Genomic DNA, 16,843 nt, shown 5'->3' on the forward strand with positions numbered 1-16,843 from the left:
TTTCATCTTTATTATTTTAACCTTTGTCAGCTACTGGCTCAAATATTCACTAGGACAATTTGGCATTCAGAAAACATGATGTCACTCATCCTTGCCTTTAGTTCAAATAGATAGGATTGGGTTCACTGTGATTCAGTAGGGGTTGGGATCTGCATTTTAGGAACTGGGAGCCATTAGTTGGGTAACCCCTTTATTAAGGATTACTGTGGCCATTTTGGTCTTCTTCGACTGTCTCCTACTGTCTCCAACTTGTCTTGTCTTCATCCTTTCCTATTGTCTCCATCTTGCCCTACTCTTCCTATCATGCCTTACGGTCATCATCTTGCCTTACTGTTACCATGTTGCCCTACTGTTGCCATCTTGCTCCATGGTCAACATATTATCCTGTAACCCGCTTGCACTTTTGCTGCAATTTCACCTTACTGATGCAATTTTGCCAGTTTGTGTTGATAATGAAACTCAAAAGGGAGTTTGGGTGGGTTGGAGGTGTGTTTGGCTGGTAAAAGGTGTGTTGCTTTACATGAACTGTTTGTAGTATGGTCACTGTGATTTCTGATAGAGGCACTGTTCCTAACTAAAATTTCTGGTCTGTAGGGGCCCATTATTTGTAGGGCCTAGGGAAGTCATCTCTGTTAGGACTGCCTATGAAACTGCTATAGATGTAAAACATTTATTGAGTAATGAAAATCTCCATCAAACGGACAGAGGCTTCTCCTGAAATAACTTCCAAGGGGAAGCACTAGTCCAATGATAGAGTTAAAGTAGGATCCCACACAATAGTCTGTTTTGCATTAACTGAAAAATGAGATGGTCAGACTGAATCAAAGGGAATAAAATTAAAAACAACAAACCACCCTTGTCCTAAAAATAGAGCACTGAGAGATTTCCCAGCCGCAGATCATTCTGGCGTGAAGCTTTGCGATCTAGTTTTAATGGCAGTTATGTAATACTACACTCACCTGCTGGTTATATTCAACCTGTCATCCCTCATTTATTTTAAAGCCTATTGAAAGAATAAGAAAGTAGCAGGAGTTTGTGGCGGGGATTTTTTTGACAGTTTTTAAAATAAATGAACATGCTCAGATATCACTGAATGAATGCAGAGTTCCTGGCTTAAAATGATGTTTGACTCAGCGGTGAGGTATGGGATGGGATATAAGAGCTGCACCTGTGAATAAAGAGAGTTAATTCTTTAGCTCCACCCCTAGTCATCAATATGGCTGCACTCAAGGACACAGGGAAAACTAGAGAGGGAAAAAACATATATATATATAATGTCCTTAAATGCCTGCCTTTCAGCACCTGCAGTTTATTATATTTATAAATACTATGGGGTATATTTATCAAAGGGTGAAGTTAAAGTTCGCCACAGTCCACTAGAGTGAAATTCTACCACTCTCCATCAGGGCCGGAACTAGTGGTAGGCACAAGAGGCACGTGCCTAGGGCGCGAATCTTGGGGGCGCCAGGCACTTACATAATATCCAGCCTACCCCTAGTCTGGCAAGTGTTACCACATTGAAAAGTGAGTGTGCTCTGTGAAGTCGAAGTGCTTTGTGCATGACCACGCGCGTGCACCGTTACGCACTCGAGTCCTCGGTTGCGCACCCTGGCCAGCTGGGTAACGGGTTGCCTGGGGCAACTGACAGACCTGGCCCAGTACTGCTCTCCATTCATTTCTATGGGATTTTGAAAGGCGTATTTATCAAAGGATGAACTTTCGCTTTCACCCATTGATATATACTCTTTTGAAAATCCCATAGAAATGAATGGAGAGTGGCAGAATTTCACACTAGAGGACCGTGGCGATCTCTAACTTCAGTCTTTGTTAAATATACCCCTATGTCTTAATACTTTGTTTTCTTTCCTTCAGGATGGCTATTTTAGGTTATAAAAGGCCACTAGAAGATAAAGATCTTTGGGCCCTGAATGAAGACGATACATCAGTTATGGTGGTGACAAAGTTAATCAAAGAGTGGGAGAAGGAGAAAAGCAACTTGGCGTAAGTAATTGTGTATATCATGTATTCATGCATGTATAAAGGCATTTCAAGCCAATGGCAGGCAACAGGTCTTGGCCTGAACCTGTTCAACCAAAACCTGAGGCAGCTTCTACCCATATGTCTAAATATCTATATATCTATATCTATATATATCTATATATATCTATATATATATCTATATATATATATGTGTGTGTGTATATATATATATATATATATATATATATATATATATATATATATATACATATATATATACATATATATATATATATGTATATATATATATATATATATATATATATATATGTATATATATATATAGATATATATAGATATATATATTTGTTGAATGGTATGAAAATGATATCTGGCCAAGGATAGCCAGAGTGAAAATCCCATCAGGCAAGTACAACCTCAACATGTCTGTATTGGCCTATATGGTGATCCATTCGTTGGTCCCAAGGCTACACAATCAGGTCAACCAAAACATTGGCTTGTTTGTTAACCACACCAAACAGGAAGATGAACATTAATGCAGTATTTCCTGTTTTGAAAGGACTGGCCCTTTTAAGAAGATCTTACCACCTCCCGCCTCCATGATTTTACATTCTGGTTTGTGTCATAATGATGTATTAATGCCCTCTGTGCTATCTGTATTCCAGGCAGATGCAAGTCAAGTACAGTAAGAAGCCAGAAACAGTTATCAATCACACAGATGAGAAAGCCCATGAATCTGATGTTCTAATTGTCGACAACAAGAAACCAAAGAAACCCTCATTCCTGAAAGTATTGCTCAGAACCTTCGGACCCTTCTTTCTCATTGGCTCCTTATATAAGCTCTTCCAGGACCTTCTCTCTTTTGTTAACCCTCAGCTACTAAGGTACTTTTAACATAACGGTCTACATGGCTTGCTGGAACATGCAACAAAACAACACTCGTGGTTTTACATATATCAAATGTTAACAGATATAGAAGTTCAAAAAGATCAAAGACTGTTCTTAAGTGGTTAGACAAGCTTATCACCTAGATATTTGTTGTCTCAAAGCTATTGAATTGCATTAAAGATCACCAGTGTTCATCAGAAGAATGTTCCCACTCACCTCCTTGTTTTAATTATGATCAGAAGGGAGAAAATGAGCTCTGTATAAACAAACCCTCCCATTTTATAAACTGCAGCCTTTGCTAAGCTTTGGGACAAGGAGCAGCTCATGATACTGCGGACTGCTAATTTGTTTTACTACATACTTCTCTGCAAACAGTGACTCCAGTAGAACCAGGAAGTGAGACAGGAAGTTGAAGTGAAAGGGATTTTAATTGTATTGTTTATTTGTTGTATCTTTCAGTATTCTGATAACATTCACGAAGGACAAAGATTCTCCTTCATGGTGGGGATTTTGTATTGCTGTCCTGATGTTCCTCTCATCCTTGGTCCAGACCTTAATCCTCCATCAGCATTTCCAGTACTGCTTTGTAACAGGCATGAGGCTTAGAAGCGCCATCACTGGTATAATATACAGAAAGGTGTGTTTTTTGCTGAGAACTGCCCACAATTCCTCATCTAGATCCACAGGGGCCAAAGTAACCAAAGTTCAATTAGTAACAGATATGACTTTGTTTGTACTCCTTGCCCTGTAAGCATGGAGATTTTTACTTGGGAAAGGCCCCTAACCATTAAAACCAAATAAATATTGCAAAAAATAAATATGCATTCATCAAAAAAGGTTCTAATAACATTTTCAGTTAGAGGCTGAAGCATTCAATATCTTTTCCCTTCCTTAGTCACTGGTAATAACAAACTCCGCAAAACGCTCTTCGACTGTTGGAGAAGTGGTGAACCTGATGTCGGTCGATGCACAGCGGTTCCAGGATCTGACAACATTTCTCAACATGCTGTGGTCCGCACCGTTACAGATATGCCTAGCACTTTACTTCCTCTGGCAGGTAACATCCTGTTATTGGTAATTGCTAGCTATATATTTATATATAATTAATTTGAAAGCTTGACAACACAGCTTTCCACTGAACCATGGGGTGGCCATATTGGATTTCTCTTATACTCTTAGACTCCTAACATGCAGGGAAGCTGGGACCCCATATAATGAGGTGATGAAGCCAAAATAAAAAAATCCAAATTGCCACAATCCAGTTTATTTTTACATAAGATTTGGTTATTTCAGTCTTTTCAGAATCAAGGTTTTTGTTTTTTTTAGCTGTTTTCACTTATTTGTGGATATACAAAGTAGTTTATTGGAGCTGAAATGGAAGATTAAATCATTTTCCCAATTTACATGATGACGAGTGAAATTGAAAGAAATTATATGAAATAAAAGTCTATCTTCTTGTAGGCCCTGGGAGCGTCTGTTCTAGCTGGCGTTGCTGTGATGGTTTTGTTGATTCCTGTCAATGCCTTTATAGCGATGAAAACTAGAGCGTTCCAAGTAAGTGCAAAATAATAGTGTTGAATTTTACAGTTTTTCAGCAACATTAAATAGGTCATGGAAAACAAAAATGAAGAGATTGTTTGGGGGTTGCTGTTTGTCCCTGCCTATGTACATTATGTCTCAAACTAAAAATAACTTCACTGGTGTGAAGTTGGGGTAATACCAGGTTGCACCAGGGAAATGTAATTAGGTTGAAGAAGCAGAAAAATACATAGCTCGACATCCTCTACGGCAGGGTTGTTCAACTGGAGGTCCTAGGCCAGATGTGGCCCTCCAAGAGGTTTTATGGACCCCAGCATTTCCAAGATCTCCATAGACCTCTTTGATTACATCTTTTCTAACTGCAAACATTTGAAATAGAAAAGAATTAGTGTTGAATTGCTCAGAGTGCTCTTCAAAATAGTTATGCTCTTTAAATTCATATTATTTCTAGTTTTCAAGATATTGGAGGGTTTATGTTACATTAACATATCCAGGAAATTCATTTTAGTCCAATACATAATGTGTTTAAAGGTATATTTCACAGGTCCCTAGTGTAACCAATTTTTTTACTGTCCTTGTGCAGCCAAATTTGAAGTGGGTTCATGTTAGAATCCACCTGTAACCAGTCTCTACAAGAAAACGTTTTTCCATTAAAAATGAATACAATTATGCATCAACTGCGGTGGAACCAGCAACACAGGCACCTCTGTTACCACTTATACTTTCAACTGGCTTTTCTGCTTCCATTTCTGAACCCAGGTTGAGCAAATGCAGTATAAAGACTCCCGAATCAAACTGATGAATGAAATCTTAAATGGAATTAAGGTTTTAAAACTGTACGCCTGGGAGCCATCGTTTGCACAGAAAGTCCAGGAAATAAGAAGCAAAGAATTGAACATCCTGAAGAAGGCAGCCTATCTCAACGCACTGTCAACCTTTGCATGGACGAGTGCACCATTTTTGGTGAGACTTGAAGGATTTGTAACTGCAATGGTGACACATGCAATGGATTGTTTCATTCTTTGATGTTTTGCTATTATTTGTACATGCATATTTCTAGATTACAGTACAGCACACACACATATATACAGCTTGTTTTTTTAAAGTTAGCCATATAGTAGAACTTTGTTTTGTCCCTATTCTTTTCTTCTTTTCATTAAATCTTTTTTTAGCATTAATGGGTCATTACCCATTGGGCATTGAATTACATCTCCAAAGTTCAGCCACCTTTGTGTCCAATGAAAATCATATTCATTTAAATATATATTCATGACCCGGCTCAACCTAGTTCTTTTCAAACACAAGTTACGGTGACATCTTGTCAATACTACAGACTAAGTGAGCATTACATGCAAAGGCTTTTTAATTTTTGTTGTTACTGCCCTTTATCATATCTTTTCTCAAACCTTTGTAGGTCGCCCTGACTACATTTGCAGTTTACGTAACAGTCGATGAGAAAAACATCCTTGATGCAGAGAAAGCCTTTGTATCCCTCTCTCTATTTAATATTCTAAGATTCCCCCTGAACATGTTGCCTCAGGTCATCAGCAATTTGGCACAGGTAAGAACTGCAAACCATCTCCTGATCCTTCCAGGCCAGAGTCTTAAGGAAAGATTTCCCCATAGGGCAATTCACAAACTACATAAATATTACTTTTGATTAGTAACCCATAGCAACTGACCAGCAGCTTAGCTCTGATCAGTCAAATGCAGTCAGGGGTGAAACAAGGGTTACATAGGCAAGGCATGTGCCTTGGGTGCAGCTGGTGGCGACGGGAGGGAGGGAAGAGAGACGGAGGGGAGAACGACGGAGGGGAGAGCGACAGAGGGGAGGGAGGGGTGATCGACAGAGGGGAGAGGAGGGAGGAGAGAGTGATTAGAGGGAGGGGAGAACAACAGAGGGGTGGGTGACAGAGGGAAGGAAGGGGAGTAAGACTGAGGGGTGTGAACACGGACTAGGGGTAGGCAGAAGACAATTTTAGAGGTAGCTGCCCAGCACCCCCCTATCATTGCCCCCTAGGCAGCTGCCTCTTCTGCCTACCCATAGTTTCTGACCCTGTAATAAAAGCTCTTTACAGTTTAAACATGAAACCCAAATTTTTATTTATTTTTTAAATTAAAACATCCATACCTTTATAAACTCGATTAAAAGTCTCAGCTGCCAATCAGCTACCCTCAGGCATAGAGGCAGGGCAGGCAGCTACTTTCTCTTTCCATTCTGCACTTCCTAAAGTCAATGCTCACATTACCCTTCTGCCTCACTGTCTATATTTAAGTATCTATTGCATGGGCATGGGCTTTTGGGTTGATGCAAAGCTTGACTTTATAACAGTGGCTCCTGCCTGCTTGCTGTGATTGGGAATTCCAAGATTTATATAATTTATTTTGTGTAAGTTAATTTTGCACATTGGAAAAAAAAATTGGAATTATTAGGTTGGCAGGATCCCGTTCATCACCTTCTGTTAAAAAAAAAAAAAAGCTCTCTTAGTATAAAAAATTACTGGGCTATAGCTTCAGAAGCTTGTACCATGGCATCTCAGAATCAAAGCAATGCACAGGGTTATAGTAATTTGCTACATGCCAATATTAAGAGCTAATTTCATTGGTTTTCAGGCAAGTGTTTCCATTAAGAGGATTCAGAATTTCTTGGCAAATGATGAACTAGACCCAAATGCAGTGACTAAAGACAAAACATTACCTGGTAAGTGTAAAGAAAACTATGAATAGTTTGTTTGATTTAAATGCTATACACTGTTATAATTTACTGTAAAGGGGTTCATGGATATACTGTATATTACTATTTTATCACTATATATCATTTACATTTTGTGGAGCATAAAATTGCCAGGGAAAATTATTCTCAGTTGTGCAAGGTCCACATAGACATTAAGGGAAACTAAAATAAAAAATACAATTTAAAATCTGATCTGCAGAGAAAAGCAAGCAACACAAACACGCATCTAGACCTGCATAGGTATTCCCCATACTCAACAGAATCAAAAAGGACTAATTAACTAAGGTTGTAAGAATCGATATTTAAACACAAGTATAGCATGAAAAACATTTCAGTGATAGATAGTATATTTTTTAAAGGAAAGATAACCCCAAATTTGCTGTTTTTCCCCCATTTTCTAAACATCAGGTAATGCTATCACAGTACAGAATGGGTCATTCAGCTGGGCTAAGGATAATGGAGCAATACTACAAAAGTAAGAATATGGTCTGATGCTTTCCTCCTGCCTTCTTGCCTCGTGTCACCATCTTGACCTGCTGTCTCCGTCTTCTACTGCTGCCATCTTGCACCTCTTTGTAATGCACCTTTCTCTCTCTCAAGACACAACATCCCTTAAGCCCACAAGACCATTGTCTTGGTTTTGTCCCCTTTCAGTTTATTTCCTTTGAATCAGAAAGGCCTCAGGTTTGACTTTCACTCAGACAAGGTAGATGTGACCCAGACACTTCCATTAATCAACCGTCTTTCTCAATCATTCTCATTTGACCTATGGCATGTTTTGTGCTTAACAGTGTGTAGACTCTGTCTCAATCGAAACCATTTTGTTTCATACTCAGTATCAACTTGTTGGTCCCAACTGGCTCCTTGGTGGCAATTGTAGGCCAGGTTGGCTGTGGAAAATCCTCTTTGGTGTCGGCCCTGCTTGGTGAAATGGAAAAAGAAGAAGGAGAGGTGTCTGTGCGGGTATGTTACATTTTCACTTAACTTTTTAAAACATTATTTACCATTGAAATATAAAAACATGAAGCATAAGCACTCCTTCTTTACCTCTTATAATGCCTTCATTACAAACACATTGTATATTTTACTTGTACATCTGTGATCTGTAAGACCATCTAAAGATATCCTATAATATTCTTTTGCACATTTGCTTTCCTGTTTTCTAGGGTTCTGTAGCGTATGTTCCTCAACAAGCCTGGATACAAAATTCCACCCTGAAAGACAATATTCTGTTTGGCAGACCTACAAATGAAAAGAATTACAAGAAGGTTTTGGAAGCATGTGCGTTAGTTACAGATCTGGAAGTCCTTCCTGGTGGGGACCAGACTGAAATTGGAGAGAAGGTACATCATTTAATTATATAGTGCTTTACATTAATCTATAACAAACAGGGTCTTACGATAATTGAACATACAAGGGTAAACAATAGGATCAGAGGGCCCTACTTGCAATCTAAAGGGTTAAGGTACATTTGAAACATAAGGTAAATAAACAATTGATGATTTATGATGAGTCGGTGTTTTATCAGTCAAGGTGCATTGAATACACTTCACTAAACAGGTGGGTCTTTAGGGATAGTTTGGAAGGAAGGGGAAAGTCTGATAGTTCGAGGCAGAGAGTTCCAGAGGCAAACAGATACCTGAGAGAAGTTTTGCAGTTGGGAATGGGGGAAGGTTACAAATATATTCCACTTAACTGTGTAGTAAAATGTTTCTGTCCTATTCAGGGCATTAATCTTTCAGGAGGCCAGAAGCAGCGAGTGAGTCTGGCCCGGGCTGTGTTTAGCAATACCGATGTGTATCTCTTGGATGATCCTCTCTCTGCTGTGGACGCTCATGTGGCAAAACACATCTTTGACAATGTCATAGGGCCTGATGGGTTACTACGTGGAAAAGTGAGTTCAGTCACATACAGTATTAAAGTGCAGGTTTTTACTGGAACTTACTTTATGGATATTAACGTGATAAAAACGTAGTTAAAACACAGCAGTAAAGTCTCCCAAAGTTCCTGACAGGGTTCTCCTGTGGCTACAGCCAAATAAATGAGAGATAGCAAGAATGAAAGCTATAAAAGCTGCAAGCTGTGGGCAAGAATAGGGAAGGGTGGTGACAGTCGGGGTCATACTGGGCTGGCAGGACACCAGGTAAAAATTTGGTGGGTCCCGCCAGCCCAGATCCACTCCTTCCCTGCCTGAAACTCTGCACTCCCTGACCTCTACCTGCCCTGACTGATGGAAGAAAAGTGGATGCATGCTGGTCTGGGGGGGGAAGTGGATGGAGGAAGGATGTGGCTGGTCGAGGGGGCCATGAAGTTGGCGGGGGGGGAATCGGGCGCCCGTGCAGGTGTGTGTGTTCCCCTGATGTGGCACCTCTGGTGGGTCTGGACCCACCTAGTCCATCACTGGGATCTAGGGAGCTACAGCCAATGCTTCAGAGAGATGAAAAATATTTCCCTGAACCTGCCATCGCTCTCATGCTCTCATACAAACAGCCCCTAAACCATAAGCAGCTTATTGCTGCAGTTCCCTGAAAACCCCTACAGATAGTGGAAGTCCCCCCGTGGATGCCGAACCTGTGCCCACATATACAGCACAAATAGGCTACAGATACCACATTCCCAAATGAAACACCAGGTACAGGGCTCATTCTTACATAAAAACCCTGGGGCAATCCTGGCCCCTCCGCCGCCTGAGGCAGCAGCAGTTGCTGCTGCCCCCTCTCCCCCAGAGAGGACCAGTACGCTAGCGCAGAGAACCTAACTGCGCTCTCTGAGCTAGAAGAGCCGAATTTCCAGTTTGAAAATGGGAAATTCGGCTCTTAAAGTACCAGGAGCAGCATTTTTGCCGCCCCTGGTACCTAGTGGGTAACTGCCACCTGAGGCAACAGCCTCAACTCGCCTCATGGGTGAAGCTCCCTTTAAAAAACAAAAGTCAATAAACGGCATCCCATTACCGCAAAAAAAATGTTTTTCTTTTTCTGAAGGACAACACTAGAGGGTCGTATTAAGAGTGATAACAGCTTGTATTTTATATTGCAGACAAGATTGTTGGTTACTCACGGCATTAGTTTCCTGCCCCAAGTTGACCATATTGTTGTAATGGTGGATGGTAGGGTGACAGAAATGGGATCTTATCAAGAGCTTCTGAAGCAAAATGGAGCCTTTTCCGAATTTCTGCGCAATTATGCTTTTGAAGACGAAGTAGAAGAAGACGATATAACAAGTTAGTTTCTCCGGTCATACTTTGGGCAGATCTAAAGAAATAAAATCACTAAAACAGACCACTTACTTCCATGCAGTAATATCATTTCAACTTAGGTTCATCATCATTGGGGATGCAATTCTGTAATGATCTGATTGATAAAACTGTGGTGTCATCAGTAGTCTCTCTTTAGAATCCCTGCAATAAGGCAAGACAGAAAAGAAGTCATTTTGGGAAAATGATATACTTCTGAAAAGGTTATATTTTCCTTTTTGGTCTCCTTGGGGGAATGTTCTTCCCAGTAACCAGATGATTGACTATTCACATGGGTACCAGGAAGTACACACCCCTGCAGAAGCAAAAAAAAAAACCCCAAATATAACTTTTCTATACGTATATAATTGTCACAAAACTATTTATCAAAAATAATAATATGATAAGTTATCAGTGGCATAACTAGATATTACTGAGCCCCACGGCAAATTGTTGTTCAAGCCCCGAAAATGTCTAGAGGTTGACTTGTTTTACCAATATTTATTGAAATTTTATATGAATTAGGGACTCATGGGGCCCCTATACCTCCTGGGCCCCCTGCAGACGTCTGCTTCCTCTGTAGTTATGCTCATGTAGTGATTTTATGAACACTTTGCTATTGGTCTTAATTTTTTTTTTTTTGTTTTCTAAACTATTTCCTCTAAAAAAATGTGTTCAGCTTCTCAACAACGCAAGCATCTGTCAAAATGTATGTTTTGTAACATTTTGCCATGTTTTTGCATTCCGTTTTCTGTTTTCAGTTCCAGATGAAGAAGAAGTTTTATTGGCTGAGGAAACATTAAGCAATCACACCGATCTGGCAGATAACGAGCCCATAGTCAATGAAGCCCGCAAGAAGTTCATTAGGTGAGGAGTAAATGCCTAGTGCTGCAAGGCCAAAATCCATTTAAATCATGTTCAAATGAATTGTTTAAAAAAAGCCCAAAAGATAGTATTAATGTCAAGGGCAGATTGATATCGTATCTTACTGGCCTTTCCTGCTGCAGACTGGCATTGCTCAGTCCACAAACAACTGCTAACAACTCTACTGCATAGATTATATGTAATCAACAAGATTACTCCTTTATTCTCAGGCAGATTAGCATACTATCTGATGGAGAACCTTCCCATGCAATGTCAACAAGAAGAAGGTTTACCGAAAAGAAGCCACAGGAGAACCTAGTGGCCAAACACCCTCCAACAGAGAAGCTCATTCAAACAGAAACTACAGAGACAGGAAGGGTAGGTTTGGGAAATATTCTCAACAAATGAATGAAAAAGGAAAAAGGCCTGTTAAATTGCTAAATACAGGGGAACACCAAGTTTTATGAGATTAAGCGATAAAAGTTTTTTTAGTTGTACTATGCAAAGATTATAACAAATGCTTTTTTTTGTAGGTAAAAATGACGGTGTTCTGGCAATATATCAAGGCGGTTGGGTTGGCAGTTGCTATATTTATATGTTTCCTGTACTGCTGTCAAAATGCAGCGGCCATAGGCGCGAATGTGTGGCTTAGCGACTGGACCAATGAACCAGTAATAAATCAAACTCAGCAGAATACACAAATGCGTGTGGGGGTCTACGCTGCTCTGGGCCTTCTGCAAGGTAAGAGTAACAGCTGGGTGAACATTTAGGAGAAATATCTATTAGGGGTCAATGATAAGAGATGTTACAGTTCATGTGCAAAACTTGTAGCTTTATCTTTAGTTGTGATTGGAGCCATGTAAAAACGTAGCTGTCCACTGAGGAGCAACGGGTTATAAAGCTACTACTGTCATCTTGCTGTATAACATCTGTTACTGCTAGTACAGCTCTACTTTCAATTCTACTGCCACCTCTGTGCCTACTTGCCCTGCCATGAGATAGATTAGTGGTTCATTATTACATATTCCCACACTTCCTACAGCCTCTGTGTGGGGCTATTTTATTTGTATGACTTTGTACAATCACCCCTATTTTTTTATCCCCATAGACAGTGTTGGGGCTTGTCTTGAGAATACTTGTCTATGGTTATAGGAAAAAACATTCACAATTTCTAAGGTCGCTTGTGCTCAAAGACATAGTTACCCCATGCAATATGGAAACTCTTTAGGCTCTCGACCAGACTCAACTCATTCAGTGAACACCAACTCATGGGCTGGTTTTTGGGGCACCTAATACAGTGGCATAATTATAGTGGAAGCAGACCTGCAGTCGAAACTAACCCAGGGGAACAGGGGGGCCCAGACTGTGGGGTCTGCTTCCTCTATAGCTAATTTAAAAAGAAAACTCCTCCCCAACCACTCTCTTACCTGAGGCAAGGAAAGGGGGACGCAAGTCGGGCAGAAGTAGGCAGAGTAAGGGCAGGGAGCAGGCAAGGCTGACCTGGGACGGGAAGTGGGCGGGAGGATGGGGATCAGAGTGGCGGGGCCCCTCTAAAGATTTTTTTGCAGGGGGCCCGGTGCACTTTAGTTACGTCGATGACTTCATATAAAGTACTTGTTTGCATAATGGTTCAAAATAGTAAACGTTTTGGTAAGTGAATAAAATCTTCAAAAAACATATGCCATACATCCTTGTTAGTGCTCTGTGCTGCACCCAAACTGATCAGCAAAACCCAATAAAGAAGAATTAATCTAGCCGTTTGACTGCAGTGAATTTATTCTGGATATCTGTTACGTAACATGTTTTGGGTCGATGCCCTTTATCAAGTGTACATTTGCATAATGGTTAAACGCCATATAGAATGTTCATGTTTACATTTTATTGACAGGTCTTCTGGTCATGACATCATCCTTCACTCTGGCCATCGCAGGAATAGGAGCTGCCCGAAAACTCCATTCTGCTCTCCTGGACAACAAAATGCACACACCCCAGTCTTTCTATGACACAACACCCATTGGACGCATTATCAATCGTTTTTCCAAAGATATCTATGTGATTGATGAAGTGATACCTGGAACTATCTTAATGTTCCTGGCAACATTTTTCACCTCACTGTCCACAATGATTGTAATTGTAGCGAGCACGCCCCTCTTTGCAGTGGTGATCATCCCTCTTGCCCTTGCGTATATATTTGTGCAGGTAACATATTGGTCTTACCTTTCCATTACACCTTTAATGTAGGGTGAGCGACTTAAAGGTAAAAGGTCTTTGGTTTACATTGTGAAGTTAAACTGTTCTGTAAAAAATTGTATTTGCCCACTCAACGTCAGTTAAGCTACTATACAAAACAGGCTTTTAATCTACCCTTTGGAAGTGTGGGTAGTGTTGTAAATGTGGGAAAAATCTTGCAGTTTCATATTACATTATTATAGTGCAGTGACTAAAGCTGTCAGGTTTTTTGCAGGACAATGGGAATGAACCCAATGTGCTCAGAGTATTGTGTGTCCATGGGTAGAGAATTGTAAACAACAAAAGAACTGTTAAAACTGTGAAAAGTTTATCAGTGGTGTTGAAATACAAGTACCAGCATATTTCAAAAGACATTTGGAATGAGCCAGAGTCCCCAAGTTCAGCCATCAATAGTCCAATATCCCTGGCAGAGCTCACCCCAATGTTTTATATATCTGTAACCTTGTTATGAGCTAAGGGGCCCAGCCTGAAGGTCAGTTAGGGTAAGATTTGGGGTGAGTGCTTATTTGTGCCCTGGGTACCCCTGGAACTATAGCAGGGTGACTGTTACCCCAATGTTTCTATATATCTGTAACCTTGTTATGAGCTAAGGGGGCCCAGCCTGAAGGTCAGTTAGGGTGAGATTTGGGGTGAGTGCTTATTTGTCTCCTGGGTACCCCTGGAACTATAGCAGGATGACTGTTACCCCAATGTTTCTATGTATCTGTAACCTTGTTATGAGCTAAGGGGACCCAGGCTGAACCCTGATGTTTCTTTATATCTGTAACCTTGTTATGAACTAAGGGGCTCAGTCTGAAGGTCAGTTAGGGTGAGATTTGGGGTGAATGATTATTTGTGCCATGGGTACCCCTGGAACTATAGCAGGGTGACTGTTACCCCAATGTTTCTATATATGTAACATTGTTATGAGCTAAGGGGGCCTAGCCTGAAGGACTGTTAGGGTGAGATTTGGGGTCAGTGTTTATTTGTGCGCTGGGTACCCCTAAAATGAGGGTTGGGGTGACAGTTATACCAATGTTTCTACATATCTGTAACCATGTAATGAGTAGTGATGGGTGACATTTTTTTTTAAATATCCCAATTTTAATGCAATTTGCAAGACCAATTATTGTTTGAAAACAATTGTTCTATTCTCTATTCTACTTTTTGCTCCTTGGTTAATCTCTTTCCCAACATCATGTTGGGAGTGTCCAGAACAAGCCACCATTTGGAACTTGCATTAATACTTATGGAAAGTAGGTTGATAGATCTTTGGCCACTCAGTGGAGCTGTTTTTTATTGAATAGCTTGATGCTGCTTGCCTTGACTTAGCAATCAATGAAGAGCAAACGCCCCAGTCTATCCATTCAATATAGGCCATGTCATGCCCCACTTGCTCTTGTTTTTTGTCCTATGGTTATGCTTATGCAATATTGGTGACTTTACCATAAGGGATTCCTAGTGAGTATAAGGCTAATAAACAAAGTCATTGCAATCTGATTTTGTCTTCTATTTGGGTCTTCTGGATTTTGTAATAGAAGGTCTATGATTACTTTGCATGTACTCTTTGACCATCAGGCATAATTGTCTTTTGAATGAGTTCTCATGATTTGTACAGTATAAGATAGCTCCAATATGGTAATTTGTCCTTGAAGTAGAAGGTCAGGTTTGACATGGTCACAGTCTTCACCAGCACCAAAGTTCAAAGCCTTCAATTATTTTCCTGTCCTGGTGTCTCTGATAACAATGTTAGTTTATAATGTTTGTTATTTCTTTCTGACCTTCCAGAGATTTTACGTTGCAACATCCCGCCAATTAAAGCGTCTTGAGTCCGTCAGCCGCTCTCCTATATATTCTCATTTCTCTGAGACCATCACAGGAGCCAGCATTATCCGGGCCTACGGGAGGCAAAACAGCTTCATTTCCCTAAGTGATAACAAAGTTGACGAAAACCAAAAAAGTTATTACCCAGGCATCGTATCAAACAGGTGAGATATCGGTAATTTGTTTGCCGAGGTTCAATAAAAATGCAAATGCAGCCCATTGTTAATAAAAACAAATTACATTATACATGTCCTGGGGCAGATGATTAATCAGGGAATCGTGGGTGAATTTGCATTTTGAATACTTTTTCATTTGAATGTGCATTCATTTCAGCATCAGCAAGTTATTTGTTCTACTGGACACACTCCAGCGGCACTTAATATTAATCCTGTACATGTAATGCAATGTACCCGCGGCTATCCTCAGGTTACCTTAGCTTTCTTTTGTAGGGGAAACAGTGGCTAAACAAACTCATTCAACACCAAAGTTTTGTAGCACTACCTGGTGCTGAGTTTTTTGATGTCTTATTTTTTCCGAAGGCCTGGTTCTTGTTCCTCATTGCTGCATTCCTCTTCTTATATTCATTTATTCTGTTCCGTGTTTTCAATCTGCTTTTTGCTCTATTTCCTATCCATTCTTACTCTTTCCCCATGTCTTCTTCTATTTCTCTCTCATTTTATTTTGGTCTCCCTCAACCCTCAACTTCCTTCCACTTCCTCGATTCTTCGACCCTCTATCTCTTTCTCAATTTTTATGTCTTTTCTTAAAGGAGAAGGAAAGTCATCTTGCACTTGGGGTGCCAAATGTTAGGCATCCCCAAGTGATTGTATTTACTTACCTGAAATCCCCTGGCTGGGGTTCTTCTAGCGAGGACCACAGAGCAATCCTCTTCTGGCTTCTTCTTTCTTCAAATTTCCCAGGGCAAACTAATGCACAGTTGAACGAAATAGCCGACTTTTTAGTTAAAGTTTGGCTTTTCGTTCTGCTGCGCATGCACAGCTGTGTGAAGAAAGAGGAAGATGGAAGAAGAACTCTCCATGGTGCTCACTGGTATAACCTCCGAGCCTGTGCTGTTTTCCGCTGATAGGAGCACCGGCCTCAGGGTTTCAGGTAAGTCAATACAATCACTTGGGGGTGCCTAACATTTGACACCCTCAAGTGCATGAAGACTTTCCTTCTCCTTTAAAGGAGAATAAAACCCTTAGTAATTAATAACTGGGCCCCCTCCAGAACTACACCCCTTGGACATCCTAAACAATGTTCTTTTCTCTACTGTTCTGTAGGGCAACAAGATTGACAGACACCATCCTGTGCCACTTCAGGTCCTGTTCTCGAAATCTTCTAGCAGGAGAATGTACAGTTAAAGCCAATGTGGATCTGTCTTGAATTGTGCATGCTCAGAGTTGGTGACTGCTGAGAAGAAGACCTGAAATGGCATGAGATGGCCTTTACAGAACAAAGTAATGGCTAAAGGGTCCTTTGTGGTGCAGTTCAGGAAGGGAAGGCTCGGGGGGGCAGTTTTGTTCTCCTAG

At 40.5% G+C, this 16,843-nt stretch overlaps 1 protein-coding gene across 2 annotated transcripts in view; it reads left to right on the forward strand.

The window, feature by feature from the left end:
* The window catches only part of abcc3.L (ATP binding cassette subfamily C member 3 L homeolog), a 57,601-nt gene that overhangs the window by 28,945 nt on the left and 11,813 nt on the right, over positions 1-16,843 (forward strand). For both annotated transcript variants that reach the window (XM_041575982.1, XM_018235402.2), the window contains exons 7-24: positions 1,873-2,001; positions 2,667-2,885; positions 3,349-3,526; positions 3,785-3,946; positions 4,351-4,443; positions 5,188-5,391; positions 5,843-5,989; positions 7,042-7,129; positions 7,571-7,637; positions 7,999-8,125; positions 8,329-8,505; positions 8,889-9,056; positions 10,199-10,382; positions 11,156-11,261; positions 11,489-11,636; positions 11,792-11,999; positions 13,147-13,457; positions 15,276-15,475. In XM_041575982.1, coding sequence (XP_041431916.1) covers positions 1,873-2,001; positions 2,667-2,885; positions 3,349-3,526; positions 3,785-3,946; positions 4,351-4,443; positions 5,188-5,391; positions 5,843-5,989; positions 7,042-7,129; positions 7,571-7,637; positions 7,999-8,125; positions 8,329-8,505; positions 8,889-9,056; positions 10,199-10,382; positions 11,156-11,261; positions 11,489-11,636; positions 11,792-11,999; positions 13,147-13,457; positions 15,276-15,475 — 2,916 coding nt within the window. The remainder of the gene's footprint in view (positions 1-1,872; positions 2,002-2,666; positions 2,886-3,348; positions 3,527-3,784; positions 3,947-4,350; positions 4,444-5,187; positions 5,392-5,842; positions 5,990-7,041; positions 7,130-7,570; positions 7,638-7,998; positions 8,126-8,328; positions 8,506-8,888; positions 9,057-10,198; positions 10,383-11,155; positions 11,262-11,488; positions 11,637-11,791; positions 12,000-13,146; positions 13,458-15,275; positions 15,476-16,843) is intronic.

This window comes from Xenopus laevis, chromosome 9_10L, assembly GCF_017654675.1.
Source record: "Xenopus laevis strain J_2021 chromosome 9_10L, Xenopus_laevis_v10.1, whole genome shotgun sequence".
NCBI classification, from domain to species: Eukaryota; Metazoa; Chordata; class Amphibia; order Anura; family Pipidae; genus Xenopus; species Xenopus laevis.